At 41.9% G+C, this 25,546-nt stretch overlaps 2 protein-coding genes and 3 pseudogenes across 2 annotated transcripts; 2 read left to right on the top strand and 3 right to left on the bottom strand.

The window, feature by feature from the left end:
• Window positions 1-121: 121 nt before the first annotated feature.
• On the top strand, window positions 122-4,367 carry LOC115661809 (psbP domain-containing protein 2, chloroplastic-like; annotated as a pseudogene).
• A 557-nt stretch (window positions 4,368-4,924) lies between these two features.
• On the top strand, window positions 4,925-8,394 carry LOC115662852 (amino-acid permease BAT1 homolog; annotated as a pseudogene).
• Window positions 8,395-8,764: 370 nt separating this feature from the next.
• LOC115662853 (lipase-like PAD4) lies at window positions 8,765-11,944 on the bottom strand. Its single transcript, XM_030584939.2, has 4 exons — window positions 11,876-11,944; window positions 11,455-11,791; window positions 10,100-10,816; window positions 8,765-9,981 (listed from the first exon to the last, which is right to left on the bottom strand). Exons 1-4 carry the CDS (start codon window positions 11,893-11,895, stop codon window positions 8,998-9,000), a joined length of 2,058 nt encoding a protein of 685 aa, XP_030440799.1. The 5' UTR covers window positions 11,896-11,944; the 3' UTR covers window positions 8,765-8,997.
• Window positions 11,945-15,587: 3,643 nt separating this feature from the next.
• Window positions 15,588-15,974, bottom strand: LOC115662851 (tryptophan N-monooxygenase 2-like). Its single transcript, XM_056312386.1, has one exon. The coding sequence runs from the start codon at window positions 15,972-15,974 to the stop codon at window positions 15,588-15,590; it is 387 nt and encodes a 128-aa protein (XP_056168361.1).
• Window positions 15,975-20,056: 4,082 nt separating this feature from the next.
• The window catches only part of LOC115669385 (uncharacterized), a 35,828-nt pseudogene continuing 30,338 nt past the window's right edge, over window positions 20,057-25,546 (bottom strand).

The following is a 25,546-nucleotide window of genomic DNA, read 5'->3' as shown; positions in this document are numbered from 1 at the left end:
GTATCCGTGTGATTCCACGGTACGTGCGCACACACAATATTTTCTCCAGAGATGGAGAATGTGAGAGCACGTGCGTGCGCACACCGTGGAATCACACGGATACACAATATTTTCTCCAGAGATGGAGAATGTGAGAGAGTTCGGTTTGTCTGAAAGCGGGCTCTCTTTGGATGGATCGACGTTTTCTGCTGTGCGTAAATAATTTGTCTCGGGACGTCTTCCATACGGCAGACGAGCTGGCATGGTTGCCAAACTACATTACTCCAACCCTGGCTTTGAAAATCCCTTCTCTTTTTGAAGCGGCGCTATGCTCAAGAGAGTTACTTTTGCTTGTACCTTTCTCTGGCCAAATCTTGGATCTCCATCTGGCGCCCTCTTCCCCCTCTCTTTTATCATGCGTGGATCATAGAAAAGAAGTCTTGTAATGAGAAATTGAGTTTACACAATTGGCGTGCTAACTAATAATGTGTTAAATTCGATTCGTTACATCGAATGTCGACTCGCAACTTGCTACATCACCTAAGAGTGGCGACGCTTCGTATATTTGATTGGGCTTAATTGACTTCCCCAAGTATATTTTTTCCAATTATTATGTAAATTAATCTTTGATTGAGTATTCCGACCCTATTAAATTTTGGTCTTTGCAATCACTAAGCTAAGTTCCTATCAATTTGACCATGATGCTACATGCTAATTTTGAAAAGCCCACGTCACGATAACAAAGAGGTCCCAATTTGAAAGATCCATTAACTTACCACGTTTTCTATCGTATCATCATCGTCTTGATAGTCTATTATACAATTAGACTAACAGAGAACCTTTTTTTTTTATTTATTTATGGAAAATCTAATTGATAAGTCTCTCTGGTAAGTTTTGTAATTCGAGATCTTGTAACAAGAATTTAAGATGCGGACCATTTTATGATTTTTGTCTTGTTAATATTTTGACTTTTAAGGGACTCGTGCACTGACAGTCGATGTCAGGGCATTGAAGAGCAAAGTGGAGAACGGGAAAGAGGGAGGTCGTTGCGTCGGCCGGGGGGAGGCTCTCTTCGGATAGATCCACGTGGACTGCCGGGGGCTATCTTTTTCCTTCTTTTTTTATTTGGAAAGATCGAGTTGCATCGACGGGCGTGGTCAATATATTTTTAATCCAAGTTAATTCGCGACTTTACACGAGACCTTTCAAAGTGAAGGCCAGCCGTAATTCTGCATGAAAGATATGGTCTATTTTTTCACATGAAGCTCACAACCAAAGTACCACAAGAGCTAATGATGAAGATGATTATATTTCTTTCCTCTAGAAAGTCAATAAATAAATAAATAAACAATGGAGAAATGAAAAGTTCGAGAAAATTCGCGACAAAAAAAACCAGTAAAATATCCAGTTTCTCATTTTGCGATCACCAAACCTCGCCTGCCAACTCAGAATCACAGTCCTCGTACCCAAGTTTCAGTCTCTTCCCATGACTCATGACGACGACACGTTCTTGCCATCACTTCGTCTGAGCAAGAGGGAGGCGAGCCTGTCGATTCTTGCAATCTCGTTAAATGGGTGTGGCTCGAGCGCGTCGGTGGCGACGTTCCCTCAAGAAATGGAGCTGGGGAGGTACTCAGATTCCAAGGAGGCCTTCACTCCCCTCAAGCCTTCTTCTTGGATTGAGGTACGCGTTTATATGTACAATGCACAATGTATTAAGAATATCAGACTTGCAAAAGTGCTGTGACTGTCCAAGTATTGTTCGAGTAAAATTGAGGTTGCTCTTTTGTTGGGATTGGAGGTGGATAAAGCAGGAGCGGCTGTGCTGTTTGAGTTGCCAAACAAGCTGGGCAACAATGTGGGAGTGGTGGTGAGTCCAGTTCGTCTTGCAAGCCTTGGCGAATTTGGGAGTCCTCAGTTTGTTGCGGACAAAGCTCATACAAGCCGAAAGGCGCAAAGGTAGGTGCTTTTGTTTAATTGCTTGCTTCGTTCTAAATGGGGTATGTCTTAAAAGTACGGCGTCCGAAGCCTCTTATGTTTTCAGGTGATGGACTATTGTGGTAGATAATTTGGTTCTTGGTAGAATTGCTGAGAAGATTTGTGTAGATATTATGCTTGGAGCTGTCTCATTAAGAGGAAACATTAAAGTGAAGTATCTTTCTGCAGTAGATTTTTTATGTTTCCTAAATAATTATTCTATCGTATACATGGCGACAGTATGAATTTCTTACTCAGAAGGCTGGAAATGTCAGCTTCATATCTAAATCAAGATGGATGAACTCGTTTGTGAGTAAATAATTCGAACTCAATGGTCTATACAGTGCATAAGAGATGATCGACATGATGAGCGAGAGAGAGATAATTCTGGGCTGTAGAGATAATGGCGAATGATAGATGCTCCTCTTCAATATTGACTGCCTTATGAGGCGTGGTTGCTCACAGTCACAGTTCAATTTAGCTGCATATTACCCCAACTATTGACCCGACATGATCCGTTAATTGCAATATTTGACCAGATCTAAAACCCAAATAATTTAAGAGGAAAACTGAACCAAAACTTTGGTTCAGCTGCATTCAGTGTTCTATTATCAGACGTGTTGGTGTAGTCAACCGTGTTTTTTCACATGACTTTCATTCCTCTATCATATTTTAAGATGATGATTTAATTAGTCAAAATTGGCTTGATTCAGGTCTTTGGGCTCTGTCTGTAAACCTATAAGTGATATGTTGATAGTTTTGGCTTTGGCTTGAAGCTTCCATTTGCTCAAAACCATTTTTTTCCAAACAGGAAAGTACGAAAGACGCTGAAGTGATTGGAGTGGCGGAGAGATCGGGCCAGGGAGGCTTGCAAGTTTACGAGTTTGAGTACAAAGAGGACAGCACCAGGGGAGAGATGAAACGGATCTTTTCGGCTGCGTTTGTGACCTCTAAGAAGGATGATGTTGGAGGAAGTTCTCCATTCTTTTGATGCTGTTCCGGGCACATGAACATGTCAGTCCATCACGACATGACTATTTCCTCTATGTGGCTCCGAACACGGTCACTGACGCCTAAGGTAATGCACTACTGAATTGATTTGGTTGAATAGGTGTCGATCTAACGGAACGAGAAAACTCTAGATGGTTTGTGCTTGGACTGTGGCAGAAAGATTGAACTCATGACCTCTTTGATCCAAAAAACTATTGCAGAATTTGTAATATGTTAGCTTAAAAACATGCATACAATCACATTCTTCTGTGTCATTCCTTGTGCATCTACGCGCTGTGCAACATACGGTACTTACTACAATCATCCGGCACCTTTTCCGTGCAACTTAAAATGCTACTTGACCGCGAAACTTCGTCGTTTCAATCTCAGCATCAGTGAGGGCATTTCAAGATTCTTTTTTGGGCATTTTTGTCTTGTGGAGAGGAGTAAACAACATATCCTTTGAGTACCTTATCTTGCAAGTTAAACTTGTGTTTCAGGTGGCAAAGCTCACCTGTTCCATGACTCTGGCAATGCGTTCCAGGAAGCAAACGGTATCATTCTTTACATTCTTAGGCGAAGTAAAAGGTGAGCTACTTTTTGTAAACAGCCTCTGTGCGGCATTATATCATTCTTGCTTTTCTACATACCTACAAGAATTTCTTACGTGAGATTTCTCAGATTCTTTATTGTGTTAACGTCATTAATTTGTTAGAGAAGCGAGGTACTTCTCATATTTTGTTTCGAAACTTTTCAAATGAAAAGGGTAAGTTATAACATATTATGAGAAGCGAATTCTATTGTTTATTAACCATTTGTATAAAAAATGTAAGTGTTCTCCTATCGATGATTAGTAATCACTAATTAGGCAATGCTTTTTACCACACCTAGTATGGCGTTCTTGCTGTGCTCATTCTCAATTATCTGCCTGGCAACGCTCATTTAGTTTCATCTTCCCAAGTTCGCTCATTCTCGGGGGCTCCTGACAATATTTGAGTTTCGGGTTCAAGAGAAACTGTAATTCCTGGAAAAGAAGCCGATGCACTCGGACCCGGATAAATGCTGATTCAAGCATGAATTATGGAGGCATCTTGGGTACTTTTTTTTTCCCCTAAAGAATTAAAACGAACCAAGGCAATGTCCCTTTGTGAATCTTCTAAGGGGGTGCTTTGAGATTTATCTTCTATACAAAAGCGACTTCCCGTCGTAGTTTTGTCCAATTTGCTTGGAGACATAAGAGTTTTCCTCTAAACCACCGAAAGGGAAAGGGAGAAACGAGAATTGCCACTTTTTATTTTCATTATTGTAAAGAATAATTCCACCTAAAACAACTTGGCTTCGTGCATCCATAACTTTTTATCTGAGTTCATTAGCTTTCGCTTCATTGTGTTTTGTTCTGCATGTTTAGATGTGAAGTGTGAACGTAGAAAATAGAACGTAGCTGAATTCGACTTGATTTGACGGTCAAGAACAACTCGGCTTCGTGCATCCAATCTGAACTAGACTATTTCAAACCAGAAAGGGAAAATAAAAAGAAAAGCATGCAAGCATGCTTATAATAAAGCTCTTCACATTGGCTCTGTTTCCAATCAACCTCCAGCTTTACATACACAGACAGCATGTATGTATAACAATCTTCAATTGTAAAAGCTTGGATATTTCTTTTCGGTTGAATAATGTGAGCTTGAATTAGTTTGACTTCTTATACTCAGTCTTAGATTTGATGCAACCAACTGGCCGCAAGTCAAAACATTGGAAAGAGATTAAATATATTATAACACCACCCTTTTCTTTAATTTCGATTTTGGAATTGTACATGTTGGTAAATACATCACTAAACCATGATGGTCCATGTCTATATATTCTGGAGAATCTGCATGAGTCAATGCTTCCCCCCCTCTCTCTCTCTCTCTCTCTGCTCTTGGTCTCTATGCAAATTTGGTTTATGACAATTTGAAGAACATCTTGAATACAAGAACAAGGTGATAAATCTTTTGATCCAACGTGGGGCTTAACAATGAAGCGGCAGAGGGCAAGAACCAATTCGTAGAAATGGACACTGGAGAGAAGCAGTTGAATGAACTGGGCTACAAGCAAGAGCTCAGAAGAGAGATGGTAACTTCAAGTTTTAGCATATTTCCCCTCTCTTTTTCCACGCTTCAATTGTATAAAAAATTGCTTTCTCTCATATATATATATTTTGTTTTTATATATTTTTTGGTGGCAGACTCTATTCAAGACTATTGCAATATCATTTTCGACGATGACACTCTTCACTGGGATCACTCCTCTGTATGGATCAAGCCTTTTGTATGCCGGACCTGCAAGCTTGGTTGGGGATGGGTTGTGGTTTCTTTCCTCACTTGGTTTGTCAGGATCGCAATGGCTGAAATCTGCTCTTCTATCCCGGTTTGTTCCTTGACACTTGTTCTCCTTTTCATTTTTTGTCTTGTTTGTTTGTCAATCTAGTATTATCTTTGAAGTGTTTGGTGTTAACTTAGGATAGTTTGATTGTGCATTTAGTACCTTTTGACACTTACGAACTTGTTTGAAAGTTATGCAGGTGGTGTCATTACTCTTAACAAAAAAGATTGTTTATCTGAACATAATGATTTATCTCGTGTAAAAGAAGGAATCTGTTTTGGGTCTAAAATGGTCTCCTCTAGTCATAACATCTTACATGAATTTGAAAAACAAACAGAAAGGATACAGGAAGTTATGCTGGTGAAATTGCGAACTGCAAAGCTCTTTCCTTAGCTGAAATGTTTGGCAAATTTGAACCTTATGGAAATTCTTTGTTCTTCTGTTTCAAGAGACGATAGCAGAACTGACCCAAGAAGACTAAAGAACACTGACCCAAGAAGACTAACAAGAACATTTTATAGAAGGGAAGGTGGTGCATGTAAAACCATTTTGTCGAAACTTAGTTGCTGGTCCGTTTTCCAACAGAATTTAAAGGAAGTTGGGAACAAAGTCCTCCAAAGTACTAAATGCTTCATTTTCCTTGATATTGGTTTTACTTATGCTATTTGGATGGTTTCTTTCAAAAAAAGAAGTTCATGATTTTCTGAGATATTTAATGATCTTATCTTCGTGAACTTTTAACAGATGACCGGTTCCCTTTATTTTTGGGTTGCCCATCTCGCCGGCCCCACGTGGGGTCCATTTGCTTCATGGTGCTGCGCTTTGTTTGAAGCCATAGGCCTCGTTGCTGGCATTGGTACTCAGGTAGATTCCGTATTCTGTTTGCTTCTTGTTCTGTTTCATGTTGCATTACTTCTTCGAAGTATCTATCAAAGCTTGGTGAGTGAATTGATCCCATGAGTGGTTTCAGAAGGCATATGCAGGATCACAAACCCTTCAGAGCATCATATTATTGTGCACTGGCACAAACAAAGATGGTGGCTACCTTGCGCCAAAGTGGCTGTTCTTATGCGTGTACATGGGTCTGACTTTCATATGGGCAGTCCTCAACACATTCGCCCTTGAAGTAATTGCCTTCATCGAAATAATCTCTATGTGGTGGCAGGTATATTAAAAAACTCGAGCATTTTTTATCTGTAGAGCAATTAAATATTAAACCACGCCTTCATCTAATAACTTAAGCTTTTGGGTTGGAATTTCTATCATAGTATCAGAGCAGGAGGTTTTGAGTTCAAATCTTTCCAGGCCCCTATTTGCCTCCCCAATTATATATTTCCTCGTCTAGGCTTAGGCCAAAGTCCAGTCTATGCGTGAGGGGGAGTGTTAGAGTAATTAAATATTAATTCACGCCTTCATCTAACAACTTAAGTTTTTGAGTTGGACTTTCTATTACTATCAGAAACTTAATGTATCAATAGTCTGTGTGGACCAAAATAAGTGACCTATGAGATTGTTTCAATTACTAATCAAAGCTGCATTTCCTTTTCCTTTAGTTGATTGGTGGAATTGTCATAGTTATAATGCTTCTGCTCGTAGCACTGACTACACAGTCTGCATCTTTTGTGTTTGGCCATTTCGAAATGGCCGAGACAACTGCTATATCGAGCAAACGTTATGCGGTAATTCTAGCTTTTCTTTTCAGTCAGTATGCACTTTACGGGTATGATATAGCTGCGCATCTAACTGAAGAAACTAAAGGCGCTGACAAGAACGCTCCCATTGCGATTCTTGCCAGTATAGGGATCATTTCAGTGTTTGGATGGGCCTATATATTGGCTCTTACTTTTAGCATTCAGATAAGAAACTCTTCATATCTACTTATTAAGTGAAAATATTTCTTTATTAGAAGTAATGAAGTAGCAAGTTGAATGAGGAAAAAATTTGCAGCTTCAGAAGACAGAACACACAATTTTACCTCTCGTGGGTTTCTAAGTTACTCCAACTTAAAATCAGGAATTGATTAGACTTTTTGTTGTAAAGCCACATCTCACATCACCATGGAACTCCATTCCACTACCGTTTGCCAATATTGAAGTCAGTAACGTGGTATGTCTAAATTTGTACAAAGAGCAGGCTGAAGAACGCACATATGCCTTTTTTTTTTCCCTCTTCTAAACATTGTTAATTGTTATTACATCTATCCTTTGAGTTGCTTTTGAAACTGTTTTTGCTGTATTATGCTATGTTGTGCATGCTGATACTTTCAGGACTTTGACTATCTATATGATCCTACCAATGAGACGGCGGGTGTGTTCGTTCCAGCTCAAATACTCTATGGTGCATTCCACGGGAGGTATCACAGTGCTAGTAGTGCAATCTTCTTGCTATTCATTATACGGGGTTCATTCTTTTTTGGTGGGCTTTCCATCACTACCATTGCAGCAAGAATGGTCGGTATCTATTCCTCTTTTCCTTTGTTATGCTTCACCATCCGAAAAGTTTCGGGTACTCTGTCTATCGATACATAACCTGTTCACCACGGCTCTCTTCAGGTATATGTGTTGTCAAGAGACAAGTGCATCACATTTTCATTGATATGGCGAAAAGTGCATCCGAAGCACAAAGACCCATCTAAAGCAGTGTGGCTCTGCGCGGCCATCTGCATTCTACTTGGAATTCCAATATTGAAATTGAATGTAGTCTTCACTGCCATAACTTCCATGTGCACGATAGGATGGATCGGAGGATATGCAGTCCCGATATTCGTGACTCGTGAGGATGGTCATGGAAGAGAAGAATTTCAAGCCCGGGCCGTTTTACTTGGGCAAGGCAAGTAGACCGATCTGTTTGATAGCATTTCTGTGGATGTGTTATACCTGCTCAGTGTTTCTTCTGCCGACTCTGTATCCCATTACTTGGGGCACATTCAACTATGCACCGGTTGCTTAGGTTGTGTGTTTAGGTATGATAATGTTTTGGTGGGTTTTTGACGCCCGGAGATGGTTTAAGGGACCAGTTAGGAACATCGATGCACAGAACGGAAAGGTATGGTCTAATGCTCTTGTATCCGATGTTTCGCTATAGTCAATTGGTTGCCCCTAGAATGATTTGAAAAAAATTCTATCGTGTTCTGCCTCAGGCATATGTCATGAGCATTCGTACCAGTGCAAGACATAACCACTTAGTTAACATTCCAAAAAAGCATGAAAGCTCAAATTTGTTCAAAGCGCAGAACTAGATTTCCTGTCTTCACTACACTCAGCAGTCCCTCATGCATCTTTGGTCGATCGGTGAGAAAGCTTGAGAGGTGATGTAACTGCAGAATATCATCCCCGGTGCATCATATCAAGTTTTTTCGTCAGCATGATAATCCGCACATAAAAGATTATTGTCTGCCAGGGCTTGACATACTTATAACCCACCTCAGTCCCCGGCACCACAGGAAATCTTGCTCTATTGTAAGATAACACTAGATTGACGAATTAATCCCCAGTCGAGTGGTGTACAAAGTCAAAGAAACATATGCGGGATCCAAATTAAATCCTTGTTGGAAAAGGGAAGCTATGGAACTAATTCTGACACAAACTGAGAAATGAGAAGTTTATTGCTGGCTGGGCAACTTTGAGGGTGCTGATCCTCTATCTCAGATCTAAATTTTCTGTCTCCCACAAGTCCCATTTGTTGGCTTCACATTAGATCGCAACATATGTTTACCGAGATCTCAGCCTCGCCACCAGTCCTGTGGCCATGGGGGTGTCGATCCTCTAGATCTCGAGACGGTGGCTCCTCCATGGCCATGGAGGCCAAGCTTCCAGATCCGAAGGGGACGGCCCCTTGTCGGCCCGCGGGGGAGCTCGATCCCATGTCAATTGTACATTCCTCTATCCCTTTTGATGTACAATCGATGCTGATGAGGGAATAAATCTGTGATTTCGATGCTCTCCATTCTCCTAACCACAGATTAAAGCTTGAATTCTTAGCCACTACATCAGCAGACACCTCTTTTCCTTCAACCAACTTGACTGCATAAGTTTCAAACTTATCGAGTCTATCCCAAAGAAAAGCCAGGTGTCTAGGGTCACTCCGACTCCTAATGTTGTCCAGCCACTCCTTTGCTTCCTCCACCCTTGCCCAAAAGCAAGCGTCTTGGGTCAAGCCTGCATACCTGGTCCTCCTATTGCTCAGTTTCTCGGTAACAACTTTCTCAGTCCACCACTGATCGAAAATTTTGTATCTCCTCTCTCTTCCCTTGCTTATGTAATGGCCTTTCTTAAGGCGCATCCCCGACCGATAATAATCCGCGATATCCAATGGCTCCACAAGAAGCATGTAGGACTGTGCCGCGTTTACCCATTTGGAGCTTCTGAGCAAATCGTGTGGGAGCTCTTTCCCGTCCATCATGCATATGACTTTGTCCCAAAAGGCCGCAAGCTTGTACCGATTCATGTTTACATGGGACCCTGTCCTTGAGGCCCCCCTCTGCTTGAAAGAATCATAGTATCCTCTTTGCTCGTTGGACTCATCGCAAGAAGCTTTGTACCACTCTATCTCCACCCTATAAGGAGTGATTTTGGATAGCCTAATGGCTAAGTCGGCGGCGTTTAGGTTCGGCGTGCGCCCCATTCGCCTCGTCATCTTCAAGCAATCTTTTGCCATCGGTGCAATCAATACCTGCAAAGTAGGGGATCAAAGAACTTTTAAACTCGAGGAATTGTACCCAAGAATAAAACATAAATCGATACATTTACAGAACGCAATCACTCGATGATTTTAGGTGCCGTGTTCCTACCTGTCGATAAGTTTCCGAGGAGTTCAAAGCCAATGAAAGACTTGCTTCATAGCTTGATTCAGAGAGATCTCCTTCCATGAAGCTTCTCTTCAAAGACTGATGAGTCAGTCTCTCAACATAGCACCCATATTTAAGGTGCTCCTCAACGATACAATTTGGAGAACCTGTCCATAGCATCAAATGCATCATCTTGTTGATTGATACTGCGTTGTCCAAACAAATCGCGCCCTCATCTGAAAAAAACAAGTAATTCCCAAGCGGCCAAAACGACCTCCCTCCTGAGCCTTCCCCTGCCTGCACCTGGCGCTCCATGTCGGCCACAACGAAGGAAAATAGCCAGGCTTTGTCTTCTTCAGTTAATTGGAGGTTAGCCAAATTCATAGAGTTTGGTGACATCATAGACATGTGCCAGAATTTTAATAGGTAGTGCCACTGGTGAGTTTGAACAAGTAATTGGTCAAGAGATAACCTCGGCATAATATCATGCGTCGACACGATGTTGTAGAAGCTGCCGCCCCATCTTTCTCTGAGGATGGCTCGGGAAAGCGACTCGTTGCCAAGGAAAGGAGAGCCAAAACCAATGCATAAGACAGAGACGGGTGGGAAGATGGATTTGAGCTTGGAGAGGAGCCCAAGAGCTGCGAGGAAGGCAATTGATCCACCTATGGAATGGCCTGTGATCACTATTGAGTTGGTGTTTTCCAACAAGCTGTCAATCTGCATGCATATTCAAGATTTCCTGAAATCTAGACAAACAATTCCTGAAAAAAAAATCTCGATTACAATGCTTCATAAACTTCACTTGAATTCAACTTACGCCGAATCATGTCAAATCAGAAGAGTTACACGAATAGATCTGGTAGGAAATCATTAGTCATACTGCAATTGCTAAACTATACGGAACTGTTTATTTGACAAGTTAAAACAACACTAACTTGTTCAGCAAATGATGATAAGTGTGCAAATATGTTTAAGACCTGTATAGAATGTATTTATATGTATGGCTTTTGTATTTAGAAAATCTATGAGAAGAGCACCATTCACGACCAGAGAAGATCTGTCTCATGAACGGTTCGGTCCAAAACCAAAATCATCGGTCTACAGTATTTCGAAATATTCGGACCCAGAGGTTATCATGGACCAAACGGGCCGGGTAGACACGCCCATGCTTGATCAACGTGGACAGGCCCGAAGGACGGCAAGCACTTCTTTTCTTGAGCTTGGCCAGCCCACTTCGGCCAGTCCATGCCTTAATCGTCATCAGCCTTGCGAAAGTTTTAAAGCACCCCCGGCAACTTTAATGGAAGCAACTTTTCAAGAACAGTGTATAACGCTAATATCGGGAAACGGCTAACCTGGCTCTGAAAATCAGGGCGCGAATGAAAATCACGGAAGAGGCGAAGAACTCCGGAGTGGACGATGACCGGCTCTTCCCCGTCGGAACGGCATGTCAATGGTGCGAACAGCCCGTGGTCAGCCGCATCCAGCGGCGCCAGCATACCGTAGCTCGGATCCAAACCGAGCACCGGCATCTCTTGGATGCCCGAGAACGCCACGTACCCCACGCCCCCGACTTGCTCCACCACGAAGGCCCCAGGCCCCATCGCGTTCGCGGTGCTGCACAGCCTCCACGCCTCCTCCAGCAGCGGCATCGACGCCAGGAAAGTCCCCAACATCTTGCTCGTCTCGAACCTTTCCAAAACAACAAAAAGTACATAAAGAAAAACGAACAAAACAAAGCGAAATCAGAGCAGGAGAAAGGGAGGAGGCTGTTACGGTGAAGCTTCGGTGTCCATGGTTTCCTCCCTTGCTCGGCGAATGTGGGAACTGGAATGAATATAGACTGTGAAGTTATGGTTTGAAAGTATTGTTCAAAAGTGTAGAAGGTCGTGGCCTTATATAGGGGTGAGATGAACGGGGAAGAGTTCGGTGGAGAACGTGAGAGAGTTCGGTGGGTTCGCAAGGGGCCTCTCTACGGATGGATCGACGTTTTCTGCCGTGCGTAAATAATTCGTCTCGAAGAAAAAGTCGATGTGTATTTGATTATGACTTGCTGCGGGACGTCTTCCATACGGCAGACGAGATGGCATGGTTGCCAAATCACATTTCTCCTACTCTAGCTTTGAAAAGCCCTTCTCTTTTTGAAGCGGCACTATGCTCAAAAGAGTTGCTCTTGCTTGTACCTTTCTCTGGCCAAATCTTGGATCTCTATCTGGCGCCCTCTTCCCCCTCTCTTTTATCATACGTGGATCATAGAAAAGATGTTTTGTGATGAGAAATTGAGTTTACGCAATTGGCATGCTAACTAATAATATGTTAAATTTGATTCGGTCCATTGAATGTCAACTCGCAACTTGCTACATGGCCTAAGAGTGGCGACGCTTCGTATATTTGATTGGGCTTAATTAACTTCCCCAAATATATTTTTTCCAATTATTATGTAAATTAATTTTTGATTGAGTAATCCAACCCTATCAAATTTTGGTCTTTGCAATCACTAAGCTAAGTTCCTATCAATTTGACCATGACGTTACATGCTAATTTTGAAAAGCCCACGTCACGATAACAAAGAGGTCCCAATTTAAAAGATCCATTAACTTACTACGTTTTCTATCATATCATCATCGTCTTGATAGTCTATTATACAATTAGACTAACAGAGAACCTTTTTTATTTATTTATGGAAAATCTAATTGATAAGTCTCTTTGGTAAGTTTTGTAATTCGAGATCTTGTAACAAGAATTTAAGATGTGGACCATCTTATGATTTTGGTCTTGTTAATATTTTGACTTTTAAGGGACTCGTGCACTGACAGTGGATGTCTGGGCATCAAAGAGTGAAGTGGAGAACAGGAAAGAGGGAGCTCGTTGCGTCGGATAGATCCACGTAGACGGCCGGGGGCTGTCTTTTTCCTTCTTCTTTTTTTATGATTAATAACTCGATAATTCGTCTCAAAGAAAAAGTCGATGTGTAATTTGATTATGACTTGCGGGACGTTTTCGATACGCAAAGACGAGCTGGCATGGTTGGCAAATTACATTTTCTGCAACCCTAGTTTTGAGAAATCCCTTTTTCTTTTGAAGCAGCACTAGCCTCAAGAGAGTTGCTTTTGCTGGTCCCTTTTGTTAGAATATTTACATATTAAATCACCCCTTCATCTAACAGTTTAAACTATTAGAGCAGTTGACCGTGATCCCACTATATCTTACATGATATCAGAGCTAATGGAGAACGGATCTTATTGCAAATACAAATGTGAAATTTCCGAGTTTGACGCTGTCGTATCATGATTTGGCCAACTTATAAATTCAGATATCCCCACTTTACCACTTTGATCCTGAAATAATGAGCTGGGCACGATAGAAGGAAATACGGTCTCGTAAAAAATAATGTGTTGTGATATATAGATTCGAGAGGTTGGAGGATAGAGACATTGATATCCCTTATGGCGATCAATATAGCCAAGAAACACGCATGGCAATGACCGAGCATCGAACTTATCTTTGGTGTAGTCCCTATGATAAGGAAAGCACCTATAACCAAAAACTCGCAAAAAATTATAATATGGTTTTCTGCCAAATAAAAATTGATAAGGTGATTTCATGCCCAACACCCTTGCAGGAAGCCGATGCAAGAGAAAAATTGCCGTTTGGAAGCTTTTGACCCAATATTTTTTAGGAATTCCACTTTGATGAAGCATAGTTAATCCAATTTACAACCAACTATTTTCTAAATTTTGAGTTATCTACCACTGGTTTTGTTGATAAAGGACGGGAAAAAGGGAAAGGTTCTAATAGTTCGAAACCGTGAAGGTGATTTATATACCTTGAAGGTGCCAAACGAATCACTATTTTCGAATCGGTTCAGGAAAGCTAATGAAAGTACTTGGCATCAAAGGTTGGGACATCTACAACTGATGACAATCCGACATCTGCAATATTACCATATGTAGTAGTTGTCAAATGGGTCGAGCATCTAAACTTCCTTTTTTGCCTTGCAAATCCAGTACTACTAAGCCTTATGAAAAGATACATTGTGATTTGTGGGGAAATGCTCCAGTAATCTCATTTCAAAGGTTTTAGTATTATGTTTGCTTTGTAGATGATTATACGCGATATACTTGGTTGTTTCCATTATGGCAAAAATCTGACTTTTTGCATGTTTTCTCAATTTTGAGAAATATTTGGAAAGACAATTTGGAGGGCTGCAAGCCAGTTTCCACCCCTTTGGCCGCTAGTTCTCATTCTAGTACGGATGCAAGACTATTTTCGGATCCTACGCTATATCGAAGTATCGTCGGAGCTCTTCAATATTTCACAATTACACGGTCGGATATTTCATATGCTTACCTCACCACGTTGTCTATCAAATAGTCCATTTAACAATTAATTTGTTCGAAAGAAAATGGTTTTGGCGTCAGTAGCTGGTTGCCGTCAATAGCTGCGTTTGCTTACCTCTTCATACGGGAAAAATGGAAATGATGCAGTTTCCGAGGAAGTCATATAGCAGCGAGTCTCTCTCCCTCCCTCCGTATGCGTGGACCATAGAACCAAATAAATGTTGCGTCCAAGTATGAAATCTTTTTCTCTTTCAATAAATATTTATACAGTTTCTTCGCGTTATGTATTCTTATCGATAATTTCACTTCATTATGTAATAATTCAAATGTTTCGAAATTTTACGAGTCGAAAGCAAATTAATTATTACACATTCAACAAAAAAAAATAGAATAGAATACTCTTTAATACCAAACCCATAAGCGAATATGATGCGCAATTATTGCTTATCAATCATAAATCTATAAATAACGATGTCCCGTCCATTCGATAGCATCGTTATCTCAAAGAGTTATGGCTTTAGATGATTCGGGAAGGAATTCATACACTTAACACAAGTTGGATGATTAATTTGATTGTTTTTTGTATAATTTATAAATCATGCGAATCACTTATATTCTAGCCGTTCATTGTGCATGTCCACATGATCAATAGTCTAGATGTATTCACATGCTACGTGAATACCATTTCAATAAGCAAAATCATTGTAAATAGCCATTGAACTACGATGCGAGGCTACATCGACACGAAGAAACGTAGCTTGAAACAATGGGAATGTCGGAAATTGAGGTGAGCAGGAGAAGGGTGGCGGAGGTGAGTTGCGATGAAGCTTCGGTGTTCCACGGTTCAATGTTTCTGCTCGTTGAACGGGGGAATGAAATCGATATCAACCCTGAATTTGTCGACTTTAAAGTGGGTCAATTCGGGCGATTGGGGGCTGAAGACATGAGGCCAGGCCAGCGAGTTGGATCTTTGCCGAGATGGAGGGCGTTGATTTCCAGGGACAAAGAAGAAGAGGACTTGCACCCAAAACAGACAGCACACTCAGAGAAAGGCGGAGAACGGGACAGAGCTCGTTGCTTTTGCGAGGTGGGGACTCCCTTCGGATAGATCGACCCCGCCTTGTCTGCCGTGCGCTGTCCTTTTCCATTTATTTTTTAATGATTAATCGACCACAGTAGTGCCTCGTTGTCTGCCTCAGGTTCACCTGCCCTAGGCTTTGGCACTGGTTGAAGACGTGCTTCATTAGGTTAGCAGCTTCCTCGGCCCTCTTGTCGTGGAGCCACTTGTATCGCACCGGGCATATGATCTCCGACTTCACGACCCGCCTCATCTTCTTCCACTGCTCCCCATGGGTCGAGAAGATGGTGGTCACATAGCCCCCGCTGAACGCCCGGGCCGCCATCGAGACGGGCCTCGACGCAAACGTGGCATCTTGCTTTACGAGGAACTCCCGGGCGATCTTCGGGTCGGTTACGGGGATGACGTGCGTGTTCCCTATGCGGAAGCACGCGATGTTGGTGTCCATCTCCTCCATCCAACGAAGGATCCACTGGCCCGTGGGCTTGTTCCGGAGCACGCTGAGGGCGCAGCCGACCACTGGCCATGGGGCGGCCCCGGTGGGAGTTGGAGCGGCTTGGATATTCCTTTGACGCTTTTGCACCAAAAAGATTTGATGATGTTGTGAAAGACTAGTGCCATGAGAAGTAGGGCATGGGCCAAGGTGGCAAAACTCATCATCGTGGCGGCAATCAGAGAACTGTCGACGCGCTAGCTATTCTTGGCCTCTCTGGAGGTACATAGGACTAGGATTTTGGGAAAATGCAGAAGACCCCGAGAGTTGTGCATGTACATACACTGATATAGATGTGGCTATATAGGGAAACTGAAATCGACCAATCAAGTACTTGACTAAATAAAATGCAAGAGGATCCGATTCTATATAAATGTGATTAATTGGAGTAGATTCGCAAGCAATTAATAACTTCAGTCGAGGAACGACGCGCTAGCTATTCTTAGCCTCTCTGGAGGTACATAGGACTAGGATTTTGGGAAAATGCAAAAGACCCCGAGAGTTGTGCATGTACATACACTGATATAGATGTGGCTATATAGGGAAACTGAAATCGACCAATCAAGTACTTGACTAAATAAAATGCAAGAGGATCCGATTCTATATAAATGTGATTAATTGGAGTAGATTCGCAAGCAATTAATAACTTCAGTCAAGGAATTAAACATGCCTATGTTTTTTTAGGGGTTTTCTTGTTTCAAATCTAGCGTAAGTAGGGATAATGGTAAAAAAGTCGTAAATCTTGTGTACGGTTGTCAATTCAAACTTGCCAATTTAGTCCGAAAAATTATAATAATTTCTCAATTTAGTCATAAATCTTTTGACGATTTGTCAATTCAGCCGTTCTGACTAATTTTGGTAAGAAATTGCTGACATTAATGTCACCCGACCATCTCATGCGGTGTGGCCGACGCCAACATCGACAAAGTTTCCATTTTTATTTTTTTTTTCATTTTATTTCCATTTGGCTTGTGGCTAAAACTCGGTCATGGCCGGTGATTGACCACAAGCGAAGGCGTCATGGCCCTCGCCGACCACATATAAGTGTCGCCCTCATTGGATCTGGCGAGGGCTCAACCCTCATGGCTTGGGCGAGGGTCACCCTCGCCGAATCTGACGAGGGCTCAACCCTCGCCTACAATGCCCTCGCTAGCCCTCACCTATGGCCGGTCACCAGTCATGGCTGAGTACCGGCTACTGTCTCAAGGGAAAGAAAACGGAAAAAAAAACATAAAAAACGAATTACCTTTTTTTTTTAAAAATGCAAAATTTATCCCCATCAGCGATGGCCGTATCACGTAGGATGGCCGGTTGGCGTCCATGTCAGCGATTTCTAGCCAAATTGAACGGAAAGACTAAATTAATAAATCATCAAAAGGTTTTAAGACTAAATTGACAAATTATCAAAAACTTTATAAACAAATTAACGCAATTGGAAGGTTTGGGACTAAATTGAAAAGTTGTTTAAAGGTTTGGATGAAATTGGCACAATTTAAAGGTTTGAACTAAATTAGCACAATTTAAAGATTTACAATTGCATTGACCGTCGTACAATGGATTTAGAGCTTTTTGGACAATTTTCCCGGTCTAAATACAAGTCTTATGGTAGTTTTGATAGTCCAAAGCTGGCAAGTACTTGAAGAAACGCTACTCTGTAATTGTGCTTATCTCATACCTTTCTTGGCCTTTGGGCTTAAGATCACGCGCTCATCTCATCCAGCTTCTTTCTGTTTGATGAGTTAAATTTGTATTCTGGTAGTTGACTGATTCCTCAGTGTATACTAATGCTCTACGTAAAGACAAATGGAAAGAAAAACATTTTTTGAGCAGAAAAATATGTTGAATAGAACGAGTTACCATTAAGATTGCTTGTCGTTAGTGCTAAAAATAAGAAGAAAGGTTTGACGAGGTTTAACGTGGTACCTCCACAAATTGAGTTGTTGTGAATTTGCAAGTTCTAAAGGCGTCCCCTTTAAGTAGGCTGCAGTGACCACATAGTCTCCCCAGAACGTTTCAGAAATGAAACCTTGGTATTTGATGACACGAGCAACCTCTAAAAGATGACAATATTTTCTCTCGACAACCTCGTTTTGTGGGAGTGTGTAGACACAGGAACTCACATGAAGAATGCCATTCAAGGTAGGGATGAGCATGGTTCAGGTGGGTGATTCCCACCATAAAACCGGGAATTGCCCACTAAGGACCGGTTCCGAAAAATTGGAACTGGAAACCGGACCGCCAGTCCAGTTTCTGAATAGATCTATGGCTACAAGTTTGCGGTAAAAAAAAAAACTTGAAATAAATGTGCCATACTAGTATAAATTTGGGATTTTTGGTATCATAAAAAAAAATTTGGGGTAAATATATCACAATGGGCATATTTTTTAGTTTTTGGTGGCTTTTTCCCAAAAAAAATTCCCAAACTTTAATCATTATTAGTTCCTACAAAAATGAATCAATAAACAATAATTCATGCTTAAACATGTTTGTTGATGATGGGATATTTTCTGTTACCTCATTTCTTAAGAGAGATATCGCTCCACTCTCGTGAAGAAAAGGCGAAATAGCTAATGCATGGTCCTTACACTATTCCCGAAAGAAACGAACATCGAAGGACCTTCATCTTCATCTCCTTCGGATCAAAAGGCAAGAGAGCTATATTAGCACCCCCCAGATGAGTAATGATCTTTCATCCCCATGCCAGCGTCTGAGCAAATGATCAGCTGGGCCAAGTCGCAAACTCCAGTGAGGACAAAACACAATGCACGGCTCCTGCCAATGAAGTCCGCGCACATTCCAACAGCTATCAGAGGATACGATTAGATGACAAGTTGCACAGTCAAAAGAAAAGGTTATCGTACAATAGCTTAGGTGAGTAAGGGTGCGCATGGAATGCATTCCGGAATAAAAATTCTGTTCCGAAATGCATTCCGGAACAGAATGGCGTTTGTTAAAAAATTTCCGGAATGCATTCTGGAGCGATTTTTGCATTCTGGAATAAAAATGCGTTTGTTAAAAATACTTAATTCCAGAATGCATTCTTGATTCCGGAATGCACTTTTGATTTCGGAATGCATTTTTGGCAAGAAAAAGAGAAGCTACTTTTTGTAGCTTCTTGATTCCGGAATGCATTCTCCCTATTTTCTCATAATTTTTTTTTTCAGAAAATGCATAAAAACTGAAAAATTCTAGAAAAAATCATAAAAATTTCCAAAAAATAAAAAAAAGTCAGATTTTGGGAAAATATGAAATTTGGTGAATTTTTTTTTTTAAAAATAAAAAAAATAAAAAATTTCAAAAATTTCAAAACTTCACAGAATAGCTTAAAACACATGTAGCCACCCACTTTGAGTGAAATTTAATTTTTTTGAGGTGTCCAAAAAAATCAAAAATTTCAAAACTTCAGAGAATGGCTTAAAATACACAATGGTACCTACTTTGAGTGAAATTTAAAATTTTGAGCTACAAAAAAAAAAGAAAAATAATAATAAAATAAAAATTTTCAAAACTTCACAAAATGGCTTAAAATACCTGTGGCCACCCACTTTGAGTGAAATTTAAATTTTTTGAGGTGCCCAAAAAAAATAAAAATAATAAAAAATTTCAAAACTTTACAAAATGGTTTAGAATACCTGTAGCCACCCACTTTGAGTAAAATTTAAATTTTTTGAGGTGCCTAAAAAAATAAAAAAAAATAAAAAATTCAAAACTTCACAAAATGGCTTAGAATACCTGTGGCCACCCACTTTAAGTGAAATTTAAATTTTTTTAGGTGTCCAAAAAATTAAAAAAATCAAAAATTTCAAAAATTTACGGAATGAGCTTATAATACCCGTGCCACCCACTTTGAGTAAAATTTAAATTTTTTAGGTGCAAAAAAATCAACAAATCAAAACAGATTATGTTTGTAAATCAATTTCGGAAGCGAGAATTAGTCATGTTTTACCAAACAGATTTCTCCTCCGTAAATCAATTTTACGTAAGAATTTCGAAATCAATTTCAGCAGAATTTGATTTCTGGAGCAGAATGGTTACCATTCGCACCCTAAATTGCAGAATACACTTGCAGCCTTTCTCCATTCAAAAGCTCGACATGTGCAAATAATGGCTCACCAGAGAACAACTGTGAAGGACATAAAATCAACAAAAAAATCAGCTTTTAGTGGGGATGTAAATGATCAGTTGGAGACTTCCTACAAATATAAATCATATGCCCTCATTAACATACCTTTCCTTGCCTTTGTTTGCACACCCACTAAGGTATTATGTTGGTATATGCCAATAACTCTTCCGCTACCGACGAGATAACAAATATTGGAACCTATGGAAAGATCAAATTGTATTACAAGGACATTTTTTAGTTATAAGACAAAAAACTCTGAAGAACCATTTTTCCGAAAATATTGATTGCCTTTTTCATTCTGGAATATCTCATTCAGGAAGTACATTGGACATAGACTTCACTTGCAGCAGTGAGAGCAACCAGAACTCCAGTTCGCAAAAGCAATTGCAAAAAATAAAATCCTGAGACTAAAATTGCATGATCACCTAGGAGACAAAACTACCAGGTTGACGACAGCCAATGATTATTATCCAGGAAAACAAAAGGAGGATTATGTTTTTTGCTGTCCGTGGTTCTGAAGCACAAGATTGCATTGCTGTTCAAAAGGAGTTCCCACATTTTTACACTGTAAAACCCATCACACAAGCAAGACATGTAAACTGAATATACAATCTACAGAATCAGCAACTCTCATCAAGTTAGATTGGTTTACAGTTAAAATGTGGCAACAGCCAACCAAACTAACTAATACACCATCAAATCCTAACCAGATGAAGACATGCTCAGGGCATCCAATGTGGACAAAGTGCCATATATAGCGTAATTATAGCTTGTTCAGGGTTTTAGCAGCGGGTTTAAACATAGCATACTAATTCATCACCTGACTTTTTTGAAGGTGCAACTAAAGGAAACAACATAAGCATATAGTTTGGTCTAGGTGATTTTCATCATCCCCCCCAAAAAAAAAAAATTGGCCTAGGTGATTTTCTTGCCTAGGAACACAAATAGTTTGGGCTCTTTTATCACCACCATTAAGTTCATTTCAAGCGAAATTCGAACTTTATGCTTGTAGCATCAGCTCTATCTGATATCCACTGAAGTAAGAGAAGACCAATGTCACAGTATAAATTTTAGATGCAAACCAATGGAATACCTTATAATGTGATGATTCCAGGCAAATAGATATCTGCTCCAAGAGTTGCAGGATGATTCCAAGTCGTCCTATAGGAATGAGTACTGAACCACCGGCTTTAACAGCATCAACTGCACAGGAGCATATAAAGTTCAATTTGTCCGTTTCCTCTGAGCTCTCATCAGCATGAAGGAGCTCCTCCAGATCACTGGTTTCATCACAGTAAACTCACAGTTTGATTTCATAGCTGCCAAGTGTCAAAAGCTACCGTATTAGAAAATATGAAGAGCCGGAAGAATCAAATGGTACTACATTGTACAACCATGCATTTGGTCATAATACTCACAACCCAAGAGGAGATATACTCAATAAAACAAGTTACCTCGAAGTTGAAGAATCCTCAGGAGCAGTGTAATAACTCCCCTTGTTGGCAGGTTCCAGTATATCCAGAGATGAAAAATCTGAATATATTAGCACATCGCACGATTGAAGAGCATTATAATTAAACTCCAAAGCATGACCAGGAACAAATTCAGAGCTCGAGACAAATCCTATTGTTCCATGCGGATATCTTATTGTCCAATTACAGGCTCCTATTTCCAATCCGGAGCTGATTGGTTTGATACTTATTGTGCCATTGCAGCATGCCACTTCCGCATATTTGAGTTTTTGAACCTTCTCAACACAATCCTCTATGTCAGCTGCACTGAGAGGCACTCTTCATCACTATCTCTTAAAAGGTTATCAAACAAACGAAAATGCAGTTTCTAGGAACAGAAGTAAGATGTAATCTGCAACAAGCATGATCACAACTTAGAAGATGCAAGGATACCAATACTTCATAATCTTTTAACGGCTGAAGCTTCTGACCACAGGATGTGAGCCTTTGCGCATTTAATTTAGAGATGCAGAAACTATCAAGAAAATCATCTAACAAGAAAAGGCATTTCAAGCCTTGGCTGCAGGACAGAACTCTCAACATCAAAATTTAATCTGGATCTCGGGAGATTAAAGCATATTATAAAGGCACACCAAGCCGACATCCCATTAAAATGTTTGGGTTCTATCGTGACTAAGGGAGGGGCTGAGAGAAAAACTAGTATTTGTGCTTTGGAGATAGTTACAGTGAGGATCTAAGCCATGATAAAATATCAAGCCACATCTTGTATGCGATTTAGCTATACAACAGTACTACTACAAAGGTTGTTCGTTACCTGTACAATGGCATCCATCCACCAAGCTCGATCCCATCAGTGCCCAATACTATCTCCTTCAATGCAGAAGGAAGTGATTCAAGCTCCTTCCACTTCATCCAGTGATACATTGAAACAAGGTCCTCCATCATAAGTTTCCCAAGTTTCGCTGCCACCTCGGTTACATATACCTAAGGTAAAAGCACGACTCTTTAACCAAGTTACAATCTTCTAATGCACAAGCCCAAGACCAAGACCAAGACCAAGACCAAGACCAATACCAAGCGATAATTAAACTAACACTCAACCATATACGTAAAAATTACTCCAAATTCAATCAACGAGATGAAGATTACCTTCGCCGAGAAGCCCTTTGCTCGAGTGAGAAACGGCAACCCGAGCATCCCAGCGGGGCTCGAGATCAACACTACATCGATGAACGAGAGGTTCCACAAGTGCAGGTTCGCCACAGTTTTGTACCACGGTTCAGAACGAATCAAAGCCTTTGCATTCATGGGTTTCTCACAGCCATCGGATTCATCAACTGAATGTTCCAAACCTTCTTCATCTTGGTCAGGAGAAAATCCGGGAGGTATAGGGGCGAAAACAGCGAGAGCAGACAGGTGTAGGGGACAATCAATCAAGATCCTAAACCCACAGACGCTCAGTATGTGACATAGGGGAAAGTAGAACCCTTTACCTCTGCTCAAGCATGTCTGCACAAAAGGGTATGTTCCAAACTCAAATTAAACTGGATGTGAGCACCAGATACGTCGATTGACAACGAGGAGGCGCATAAGAACAACACCAGTTGAAGAGAGACTTACCAACTTCATGAAGCCAAACCAAGGTGGAGACTTTTACAGGTAATTTACAGAAAAAGTTCAATTAGAACGAGGAGATTTCACACGGGCTCCGGCGCTCTTGTCCTCGGACGGAGATCTAACGAAGGAGAGTGGAGGGCTTTTGGGTTTTCACTCTTCAGACGAGAAGGAGAAAGAACAGAGACCGGCAAGCTCTCGACGACACTCGCATCCCACGGTCATCGACTCTTAGTTCTTACCATCGGGTCCTCTTGAAAAAATTATTCTTAAGATCGAGTTTGTTCATTGTCCGTGTGATGAAGTCATTTCTTGTTTTGAAAAAAGAAGTCATTTCTTTATGAACAGGCTTGATTGTATTCATACGAGAATCTCTAATATCATATAAAGGTTATCTAAATGATGTTCAAAAATGAAAAATGCAAACCTCGACAAGCACTTTAGTGCAGCCCCTAAGGTAGACATGGCCACGGTTCAGGAACCGCCGGTTCCGGTTCGTGGCCATGTATGAATCGGAACCGGAACCGCAGGGGGCGGTTCCGGTTTGAGGGGGGAGGAGGAGAAAAGGGGAGGAGGCGCAGAGTAGCGAGGGGGGAGGAGGAGGGGGCGTTGGCGTCGGCGTCGGCGGCTGCGGCCATGGGCGGGGGTGACGGCGGCTGGGGTCAGATCTGGGAAGACGGGGGGCGGGCGGAGGAGAAAAGAAGAGGACCGGAGGAGGCGCAGGGGAGAGGGGGGAAGGAGGGACCGACCATGACGAGGACCTTGCTGTCGGTCCGCGAGAGGAGCTCGGAGGCGAGGCCCGAGACGCAGATGATGCGATACAGGGTCAGCATGGTGGCGTTCGCGGTGGCGAGGGCGCGCCGGTGAGGGGCCGAAGAGGACGAAGACGGCGTGGACCCCCGGCGGGTTCAGCGCGGAGGAGTTGCTGGAGAAGTGGGTCACGAGCTTGACGCCGATGTAAGGGAGGGAAGGGTGGGAGGACCAGGAGGGAAGGAGGAGGGAGGCGGAGGGGGCGGTGGCAGCGGCGGCGGCGGCGAAGAGGGGGTGGGAGTGGCGGAGAGGGATGTGGACGGAGGAGGAGAGGGTGGAGCGGAAGTGGTGGACGAGAGATTGGTCATTAGTGGGAGAGGAGGGCGTGGAGGACTTGAGGAGGTGAGTTTTTTTTTTGGAACCGGGCCCGTAGGCCACGGGCCAGTTCCGGTTTTGAACTGCGGGCTCGGTTAACGGGCCAGTTCGGGGCCAAAATCGGCCCCTGGCCATGTCTACCCTAAGGGACAGTCATTAATGAAAACCTCAATAAACTTATGGTAAAATTACTAAAATCATAGTGAACGGTTTGAGGACTGAGGAGGAAAAATTCAAATTGGTGGTTCGAAGTCTTTATCACAGTTTTGATTTTCATCATGTAAAAACTCTAATTTTTGCCAATTTTGAAATTGTATTGTTCTTTTTCTTTTTTGTCTTGCTGGAAAATAACTCATTCGCCCTTAGTCATTGGCTTTATTGGTAATAGATAGTTAATAATCGTTTGGGAAAATTTCAATTAAGGGCCCCGAGTGGGCAAATTCCCAAAAGAGGGCCAAAAGTGAACATAGTGTCAAATAAGGGCCTAAAGTGCCCAATTAGTCTCAAATAAGGACCCAAAGTGCCCAAAAAGTCTCAAATAAGGGCCTAGGTCGTTGGCCGGCCAAAATGCCCGTCGGCCGGCGAGAATGTTACTATTCCGACACCGGAACAGTAATTTTTTTATTTTTTTATTATTTTTTCCTTTCTGTTTTTCCTTTTCCTTTTCTTTTTTTTTCTTCTCTTCCTCCGCCGGCTATAGCCGGGGCCAGCAGAGGTCGCCGACCTTAGGCGAGGGCCGCCCTCGCCTGGGCTGGGCGAGGTCGAGCCTCGCCAGTTGCTAGGCGAGGTCGAGCCTCGCCAGATCTGGCGAGGGCTCGGCCCCGCCGATCATTGGCGAGACTCGATCTCGCCGCGTCGGCGAGGCCGGTCTCACTCGCAGCGGGGCCCGGCCTCGCTCGGCGCCGATGAGGTCGAGCCCTCGCGGATCCGGCGAGGCTCGACCTCGCCCGGCTAGCGGCGGGTCGAGCCTCGCCCGAGGTCGCGAGGGCTCAACCTCGCCGGCGTCGGGCGAGGCCGGTCTCGCCTGCAATGGCAAGGCTGGCCTTAATTGAAACTTTCCCTAATCGTTTTGCCGGAATTGCTCCCGCGACGAAATATAGTTCATCGATCGTTGTTCTTCAGTTTTTAATGAGAGGAGACCGGGTTTGTGATGATTCCGGACATGAGATATTCGGGCAAGAACAAAGAGCTTGTTTGTTTCG

The sequence above is a fragment of the Syzygium oleosum genome, unplaced genomic scaffold (genome assembly GCF_021117445.2).
Source record: "Syzygium oleosum isolate NSW1041296 unplaced genomic scaffold, Sole_v2.1 Sole_v2.06, whole genome shotgun sequence".
Taxonomy (NCBI): domain Eukaryota; kingdom Viridiplantae; phylum Streptophyta; class Magnoliopsida; order Myrtales; family Myrtaceae; genus Syzygium; species Syzygium oleosum.
This window is presented reverse-complemented; position numbering and strand designations above follow the sequence as displayed.

Excerpts from the sequence above, each read along its gene's own strand:
- LOC115662851 (XM_056312386.1), bottom strand. The coding sequence starts at position 15,974 with ATGGAGGAGATGGACACCAACATCGCGTGCTTCCGCATAGGGAACACG.
- LOC115662853 (XM_030584939.2), bottom strand. The coding sequence starts at position 11,895 with ATGGACACCGAAGCTTCACC. Across the intron at positions 11,792-11,875 it reads ATGGACACCGAAGCTTCACC|GTTCGAGACGAGCAAGATGT; the intron begins GTAACAGCCTCC and ends TGTTTTGGAAAG. Across the intron at positions 9,982-10,099 it reads CCTCGGAAACTTATCGACAG|GTATTGATTGCACCGATGGC; the intron begins GTAGGAACACGG and ends CCTACTTTGCAG.